The sequence below is a fragment of the Dipodomys ordii genome, unplaced genomic scaffold, assembly GCF_000151885.1.
Source record: "Dipodomys ordii isolate 6190 unplaced genomic scaffold, Dord_2.0 Scaffold55, whole genome shotgun sequence".
NCBI lineage: Eukaryota > Metazoa > Chordata > Mammalia > Rodentia > Heteromyidae > Dipodomys > Dipodomys ordii.
The window spans coordinates 6,668,415-6,677,596 of record NW_012267271.1 but is presented as its reverse complement, the minus strand read 5'-3'; the positions used below and the strand labels follow the sequence as shown (position 1 = coordinate 6,677,596).

At 46.5% G+C, this 9,182-nt stretch overlaps 1 protein-coding gene across 1 annotated transcript in view; it reads right to left on the bottom strand.

The window, feature by feature from the left end:
* The window catches only part of Nup214 (nucleoporin 214kDa), a 70,120-nt gene that overhangs the window by 46,676 nt on the left and 14,262 nt on the right, over positions 1–9,182 (bottom strand). The window contains exons 12-19 of the mRNA XM_013021291.1: positions 8,511–8,985; positions 6,675–6,850; positions 6,060–6,154; positions 4,667–4,753; positions 4,384–4,533; positions 2,143–2,301; positions 1,171–1,274; positions 136–161 (exon numbers count right to left, since the gene is read on the bottom strand). Coding sequence (XP_012876745.1) covers positions 136–161; positions 1,171–1,274; positions 2,143–2,301; positions 4,384–4,533; positions 4,667–4,753; positions 6,060–6,154; positions 6,675–6,850; positions 8,511–8,985 — 1,272 coding nt within the window. The remainder of the gene's footprint in view (positions 1–135; positions 162–1,170; positions 1,275–2,142; positions 2,302–4,383; positions 4,534–4,666; positions 4,754–6,059; positions 6,155–6,674; positions 6,851–8,510; positions 8,986–9,182) is intronic.

The following is a 9,182-nucleotide window of genomic DNA, read 5'->3' as shown; positions in this document are numbered from 1 at the left end:
AAGTTCAAGCACCAGTATTAGCACATTAAAAAAAAAGAAAAAAAGAAAAAAAACAGCACACATTTGAGGATGTGAACTACAGAAAGGGAGATGAGAGCATCTGGAGAAACCACAAAGGAAAAGAGAGCTGGTTACCCTGGCCTGTGCACTTTGGTGCAAGCCTATTGCTAACAAGCAGGGCAGAATGCCCCCACAACCAGCTGAGGCCACATTGTTGGGGTGGGGGGGAGGGAGGCAGGAGGACAACACACACCAATGAACAGGAATACCAACTAGCACTGTGGGCTGTGACATCTCCAATGGGGTCCAAGTGGGAGGACAAGAGTGGGGGAGAGCTCACCCTAACTCTGTACCTTTGCTCCCCTGAGAGGCTCTTTGGTGTTTTCCTCAATTCATCACTTCTGCCGATTAGGATATAAGTACATTCTAGTTCTGCCCCATGATCTCACAGCCTTGTAAATAAGCAAAAAGACCAGATAGCAGGGGCTGAGCACGGGTGGCTCATGCCTATAACCTAAGCTACTCATGAGGCTGAGATCTGAGCATGGCTCAAAGCCAGCCTGGGCAGGAAAACCTATGAGACTCTATCTCCACTAAACTACCAAAAAGCCAGAGCGGAGCTGGGCACAAGTGGTAGTCTTGAGCAAAAGAAGCTCAGGGACAGGGCCCAGGACCTGAGTTAAAGACCCAGTTCCGCCATAAACCAACAAAAAAGGTTAAAGGGTGTGTGTCTCAAGGGATAAAGCACCTGCCTAGTAAGAAGCAGAAAAGAAAAGAAAAAAAAAAAGACAATTTGGAATATTCAGACAAGTAGGAAATCAGAATACTTCCAGATTCTTTCATGTCCCATGTCTGCATCTCCACTTTGAGATCACCCTAAAAGCCTTTTTATCATCTTATAGTATTTGATATGCTATGTCTAATAATGAGTGATGTAATTATAGTTTCTATATTTTATGGAACCTAAAAACATTTCCTGCAAATCCCTGCCCTTCAGGTAAGGAGGTTGGGTGTTTATGCCATGGGAAATGGTGGGACACTGTGGATCTCTTTGCGCAGGCGTGGGGAGGGAGAACTATGACAGAGGCCACGCTGCTGGGGCTCTCTAGCAGCTCCTGACACAGTAACAGCTCTGCCTACACCGTGTGGGAGATGAGAAACCGTGCTCACTTTTGTTTTCTCTTTTGTTCCAGATGCCGATCCCACTCCAAGTCTAGAACATCGTTCACATCCTGGACCGCAAATTTTACGTATTGATGAAGGCGCCGAATTTCCTACAAGAAAAAAAAAAATAGGTAACACATCTTTCTAGTAGTGGCTTGAGGGAACATGTATCAAAACAGTCAAAATAATTTTATGGTATTTCTATAGTGAGAACAGTTATAACAAGGAAAACATAACAGGTCTCAATACAGTCATTAAAACCTTATTATAAGCTACACACTGGTAGCTCACATCTGTAATCCTCACCTACTCAGGAGGCTGAGATCTGAAGATCACAGCTCAAAGCCAGCATGGGGCCGGAAAATCCATGAGACTCTTTTATCTCCAATGAAACACCAAAGAACAGGAAGTGGAGGTGGGGCTCAAGTGGTAGAGCACTAGCTTTGAGCAAAAAAGCTAAGGGACAGCGCCCAGACCCTGAATTTAAGACCCAGCACCAGCACAAAAAAAACAAAAGAACATTAAGTTGAAAAGTGTGTCATTGTTTTGCCACTGGTAAGGAATTTTATGAAGTGTGTGATATATCATTAGTAGAAAATCAACAGCTCAGGCTGGGAAGGTGGCTCAGTGGTAGAGAGCTTGCCTTGCATGCATGAGGCCCTGGGTTCGATTCCTCAGCACCACATAAGCAAAAAGAAAAAAGCCGGAAGTGGCGCTGTAGCTCAAGTGGTAGAGCTGAAGAGCTGAGGGACAGCGCCCAGGCCCAGAGTTCAGGCCCCATGACCGGACCCCCCCCCAAAAAAAAAAAAGAAAAAAGAAAATCAACAGTTCTCTAAGGGGCTACCGTCCAACTCTACACCTTAAGAAAGACATGGAAAGGACTGGGGGTGTGGCTCCAGTGGCACACTGCACTTGACTGACAAAGGAGAGGACGAACAAATGGAAGGCCAGCAGAGGGTGCTGTGTCACTTGCCCTACCTGGAGCTGAGCCTCACTCTTGGGATCCAGAGGCCTTTTGTAGAGGAGGTGGAGATATCCAGAGTCGTGATTTCGTCCATTCTGTTCTCTGGCTTCTTCCACACCAGCAAATCCCTCCAGCAACGTTGTCTTCAGTGTACTTATGTCTCCATGGAGGGACTAGAAAGAAGATCAGGATGTATGGACACAGAAGCTGACTTTTCAAACAATAAAACCTCTCTGTGTAGATTAAGAAAGGAGTTTCTTAAATATTTAACCTGATGAATCCTCTGAGGAGAGAAAGAAGTCATTCCTTGGAAAGAAAGGTGCTCAGGCATTTATTAAAAATGTTTTTTGTGTGTGATTAGGAAAAAAAAAAATCACAGAAGTGATTTTGGACACTTAAGTAAGACCAGGCCTCAAAGTACCCATAACCCCATTCCCTGAAGACAATCATTGCTCACGCCTGAGACCTTTCTTTTCCTAAGCATATTATTTAGGTCCAGAATAGTCCAAAATGGGATCCTGGCATATCAGTGCTAAATAGGGCTTTTCAGAAAATGCTTTTACTGGGGCTGGGAAGATGGCTTAGTGGTAGAATGTGTGCCTAGCATGCATGAAGCCCTGGGTTCTATTCCATAGTACCACATAAACAGAAAAAGCTGGAAGTGGAGCTGTGGCTCAAATGGTAGAGTGCTGCTAGCCTTGACAAAAGCAGCTCAGGGACAGTGTCCAGGCCCTGAGTTCAGGCCCCAGGACTGCCAAAAAAAAAATAGTTTTTACCTTTCTAAACCTCCTTCTAATGGCATGAAAAATGAGGAGGGAAAAGTATACTGTATACAACAAAGATGTGAGGATAATCCAGGTAAAAGCGTGGTAAGTACTAAGTAGAAACAGCAGTTACAGTAAATGAATACTTGATATTTTTATATTGCATATGCTTTTTTAAAAAATCTGACACTACGGCCGGGTGCTGGTGGCTCACGCCTGTAATCCTAGCTATCAGGAGGCAGAGATCTGAGGATCGCGGTTCAAAGCCAGCCTGGGCAGGAAACTCCGTGAAACTCTTTTTTTTTTTTTTTTTTTTTAGTTCCAGTCGTGGGGCCTGAACTCTGGGCCTGGGCGCTTCCCTCAGCTCTTCAGCTCAAGGCTAGCACTCTACCACTTGAGTCACAGTGCCACTTCCGGCTTTTTTCTTTTTGCTTATGTGGTGCTGAGGAATTGAACCCAGGGCCTCATGCATGCAAGGCAAGCACTTTACCACTGAGCCACCTTTCCAGCCCCAACTCCGTGAAACTCTTATCTGCAATAAACCACCAGAAAACCGGAAGTGGCGCTATGGCTCAAGTGATAGAGTGCTCGCCTTGAGCTGAAGAGCTGAGGGACAGTGCCCAGGCCTAGAGTTCAAGCCCCACGACCAACAAAAAAAAAAAAAAAAATCTGACACTATGAAACAAAATTTCAAAAATACCTAAAGGGCCAATTCAATTATTCATGCCTATAATTCTACTTGATTGAGAGGTTGAGATCTGGAAGATCATAGTTCAAAGCTAGTCTGGGGAGAAAAGTTCATGAGACTCCATCTTCAATTAATCAACCAGCAAAAACCAGATGTAGAGGCCTGGCTCAAATGGTAACATACCAACTTGTGAGCAAATAAGCCAGCTAAGAGCATGAGGTTCCAAGTTCAAATCCCAGTATAGCGCCCCCCCCCCAAAGTTACATTAAATGAAAGATGGTAAACTTTTATGGAATCCTAAATATATTAAAGGAGTGGAGATCATTATTCCACTTCACACATGAGGAAACTGAAACAGAGCAGTAGGCTGACTCCTAGAGGAGTATCTGATTTGTCATTAACCCTGACGGAACAGCTGAATCCAGGCACTCTCCGGTCAACTACCCAGCACACAACCACAGCAGCACGGGCCACAGGAAGACCAACAGCCTTGGAATAACAGGGGAACAATTCTATTTTTTTGGTCGGTTGTGGGGCTTGAACTCTGGACCTGGGCACTGTCCCTCAGCTCTTCAGCTCAAGGCTAGCGCTCTACCACTTGAGCCACAGCACCACTTCCAGTTTTCTGTGGTTTATTGGAGAGAAGAGTCTCACAGACATTCCTGCCTGGGCTGGCTTTGAACTGTGATCTTCAGATCTCAGCCTCCTTAGTAGTTAGGACAGGCGTGAGCCACCGGCGCCTGGCTGGAGAACAATTCTAAAAGTACAGTTCTACCTAGGACCAAAGACCCACAAAGACAAACCTCTGTGGTTTCCTTAATCTCCAGCAGGAAGGTGTGCAGGTCATCTGACTCTGTCCGCAGCAGCTTCATCTCCTCCACAGTGCCCACCTGGAAACAGGCTTTGGAAGTCCGGGCCTTCAACTCTTCTAGCTCCTTCTGGAAGTGGGCGATCTGCAGGAGCCAATAAAGAAATGACTCTATTTGAGTGCACAACTCCTGGAGCAGGCCAGGTCCCAGTGTGGAATCCGTGACCCATGGATGGCGGCACTCAGGGCCAGTCTAGACATCCTCAGAAACAATTTACCTCCTCTCCGATTCCAGCCATCACAGGATCTGACTCTTTCCACTGATGTCCTTGCTTTTCTGTGACAGGAGGCTGAAGGGACTTCACCTGAAATGGAAGGTAAGTGTTTACAACTCGATCCTGTACCACAAGTTATGGCTAGAGGCCATCACATGAGTATCTATCACCATGAGTAGTGTTCTCATAAGAGCCCTTCATTTGTCACTCAGGCTGCGTTTACCAGGTCTGCTGTGCATAAAATATTCTACAGTGAAGAAAGGTACAGGACAGACATGTCCCAGTGCTCAGGGATGTACTGACACATCACATTAAACAAAACAGCCAGCCATTAAGACATGTTGGACGGACACTGGTAGCTCACACCTGTAATCCTAGCTACTCAGAAGGCTAAGATCTGAGGATCACAATTTGAAGCCAGCCTGTAGAAAAGCTTGTGAGACTTATCTCCAACTAACTACCAAAATAGCTGGAAGTAGAACTGTGGCTTAAGGAGTAGAGCACCAGCCTTGAGCAAAAAAGCTCAGGGACAGCACCCAGGACCTGAGTTTAATTCCCAGAACGGGCACCAAAAACACACAAACAAAAAAACATGCCAGGTGCTGGGAATGTGGCTTAGTGGTAGATTGCCTGCCTAGCATGCGCGATGCCTTGGGTTTGATTCCTCAGTAGCTTGAGCAAAAGAAGCTCAGGGACGGTACCCCACCCCTGAGTTCAAGCTTCAAGACTGGCCCAAAAAAACCCTAAAAAAAAACAAACAAACATGCTACAGGATTCTACTTGATAGAAGGTACAAGCAGGCTAACCTAAAGCATGCTGTTAGATATCAGGATGGCGGGTGACTTTGGAGAAAGCAGAGGAGGAATTGTGGGTGCTGATCATTCTTTTTTTTTTGTCGGTTGTGGGGCTTGAATTCTGGGCTTGGGTACCATCCCTGCGCTCTTCAGCTCAAGGCAAGTGCTCTACCACTAGTGGTTTACTGGAGATAAGAGTCTCATGGACTTTCCTGCCTGGGCTGACTTTGAATCGTGATCCTTAGATCTTAGCCTCCTGAGTAAGTAGGATTACAAGTGTGAGCCACTGGCACCCGGCTACATTGCTGATCATTCTGTTCCTCAGTGGTAGCCGCAAGCTTTGTTCCGTTGGTGACAAGCCACTGAGGTGTATATATATTACACGCATGCTTTCTATGGAAACCATATGTTGATGAAAATAGGAAACAGATGGCTTGGTTGTATGCGGACATTACAAATAGTCAAGTCACAGATGCTGGTATTTTCTGCCACACAGTCCTAACCATCAGTTCCAAGGTCTGAATTCTAACACTTTATTAACACAGGTGCTTGAGGCAGTCAATCAATGTTAGACAAGAGCATTTTCCGCAAGGAAAGCGTACCTGGGGAGAGCTTGCCTTGGCCACTGGAGGGGTAATCCTAGGAGATTTCTGAACCATTGAGGGTACTGGACTTGGGCTGCTTTGAGCTGATCGCCCTGCTGGTAGAAGTCAGTTACACCAAACAGGATTTATTCCCATCATTTCATCACAAACTCCCTTCCCAAACCTAAGAACATAGGTGATATACACTTCCCATTCTCCATGACAGCCTTTATTGAAGAGTGACAATTAGGTGTAGTGCTGCATGCCTTTAATCAGACAGAGCACTGAAGAAGAAAAAGAAGAACTGAGAATTTTAGGCCAGTCAGGCTACACGGTTTGAGTTCTAGGCCAGACTGGGATATATAGCAAGACTTTCCCTCAAAATCCACAACACATCTATAATCTTAGCTACTCAGGAGGCTGAGATCTGAGGACTGTGGTTTGAAGTCAGCCTGGGCAGGAAAGTCCATGAGACTCTCATCTCCCAATAAACTACTCAGAAAAGTCCTGAAGTGGTGCTGTGGCTCAAGTGGTAGAACATTAACCTTGAGCAGGAGAAGCTGAGGGACAATGCCTAGGCCCTGAGTTCAAGCTCCAGGACTGAGAACTAAAGCCTATGGCTTCAAGTCATACCTGATGGTGAGGGAGAGACTGAGGACTTCAAAGGCAAGGAGCTGGATGATGCTGGGAGAGGCGTAGGGTGGCTGAGCAGACTGGAAGCGGCTGGCTTGGCGGCAGAAGAGAATGGCAGCACGGAGGGTGCACTAGAGGAGCTATGAACAGGAGCATTGGAGGCCACAGCGGTGAACCTGAAAACCACAGTGCCAACTGTGTCACAATAGCCTATTAGAAAATTCTTCCACACTGGTCATGAACACAAACGTTTCAGTTGCTATTCACATATAGAAGGTTAGAATTGCAAGGAAACATTTGTCATCTGCTCGCTTAGCAATGACCTTTCAACTAAAGCTCCAAAGAAGTACTTGATGTGCGAGCAAAACTAATGCTATGAAGCAAGAACTTCCTAGCCCATCAAGCTAAGGGAGAAAGGGCGTGAGGGGATCATTAGAACTAGTTTTGGGGTGATCACTTCCTCTAGGGGGTGAAAATGAAAGAGATCATCATGTTTAGGATGCTTCCAGTCTAATGAGAATACAAAATCAATTCTCCCTACTGAGAACAAGCCTGAGTATGAGCCAGGAGCTAGGTTCACCCTTGTACTCCTGGCTCCTCAGGAACCTAAGACTTGGAGGATCATGGTTTAAGGCAACCCCAGGCAGAGTAAGTTTGCTAGACTCTGCCTCCAAAAAAAAAAAAAAGCTAGCAGCATGACTCAAATGGTACAGTGCCAGCCTAGCAAGTGTGGGGCCCCAAGTTCAAACCTCAGTGTTGCAAAAACAAAGCAAGGCAACTCTCCAGCATTCACTGATTGGCCAAAGAAATTACAATGTAGCCCACAGAATGGAACACTAGGTAGTGGCTGTGTACTGACTCAATATTAACAAGAAAGGCAAGGCCACACCCTGTAACAAGAGTATAGTGCTGGGAGTGTGACTCCAGCACCAGAGCACCTGTCTAGCAAGTGTGAGGTCGAAATTCAAGCCACAGTGATGTCAAAAACAAAGCATACAAAGACAGTACAAAAGGCTGGTGGTATTGGGAAGGTCTGTAAGACATAAAGGACTTTCTCCCCCAAGAAGTTCAGGTAGTGAGAAGACTGGAGCAAACAGATAAAAAGGTAGCTAAATAAGATATGAGTGAGCTGTTCAGAACTAGATCCTGAGGAAATGAGACACCATGCTCAGAGTTTGCTTGAAAAGCAATGAGAAGCCACTGGGGACACATCACGAAAGCTGAGAGTGAAGGTAAACAGGAGGGGACAATGAGACCTACTTCCTTTCCAGGATGCACACAGCAGGCTGCTTACCACCTTAATAGTAACAATAAAATTATATGTAAGTTTCAAAAGGACCAGCTCCTACCTCTATACTTGAAAGGGCAAAACAAGTATTTAAATGTAAATCTCTAGTGGTCAAAAATACAAAATGCTGAGCCAGGTGCCCCGTGGTTCACGCCTATCATCCTAGCTACTCAGAAGGCTGAGATCTGAGGATCATGGTTCAATGCCAACCTGGACAGGAATGTCTGTGAGACTCTTATCTCCAATAAACCACTCAGAAAACCAGAAGTGGTGCTAAAGCTCAAGTGGTAGAGAGCTTGCCTTGAGCTGAAGAGCTGAGGGACAGCGCCCAGGCCCAGAGTTCAAGCCTCACAATCACAAAAACAAAACAAAAACTATCTAAGAGACCTTTCAGGACTCTATGTAGACAATACAAATGTTTACACTGGTCAAGTGTTAACCACTTCTTCAGGGGGAAAAAAAATCTATTCAGTCACCCCACTCATGGTGGGTGACATTTGCAGCAAGTACTCATCCTACAGAAAAATCAAAGCTTCGACATGACTTACTTTTCGCTCAGGTTGACCTTGACAGCAGAGGCTGAGGGTGAGAAAGAGGGCTTCATTCCAGAGTTGGGAGCAGGCGCATTTGACACTGGTGTGCTTTCCGAAGTGGGCTTAAAACCCGATGATCCGAAGGAGAAGGAGGCAGCCGATGGGGCCAGGGGTGAGGCTGCAGGGGCTGGGGCGAGGGGGGCCTTAGAAGGAGGAGCAAAGGAGAAGGTGGGGGCACCAGGCCCTGGGGCCGCTTTGGAATTGTCAGAGCCGCTGAGATGTGGAGGGGGCTCCCCTGGGACAGAAGCAGATGACTTCAAGGATGAAGAGCCAAAGGAGAAGATGGCTGGGGGTCCCCCAACAGAGGACAAAGGGAAAGTGGCAATGGGAGCAGCAGGGGTCACAGGTGCAAGGGAGGAGGGGGCCGCCGCTGCGGAGGCATCCAGTTTCTGTGGGGCCTGGCAGGAGGTTGGGGTGGTGGGAGTACTTCCTGCAACAAGAACCAAGGAGAAGAGGAAGGAAAAGGTTAACACTGAGCCCGGCAGTCCATGTGGCAGACAGCACTCAAGAAGGGGTTTGTGATAGAAGAAATGGTCCAAAAAAGAAGGAACAGAGTTGATGCTGGATTTCCCACAGGGTAAGAGGTGGGAAACTCTGCAGGGTAAGGAAGTAGAGAACGACATCTGA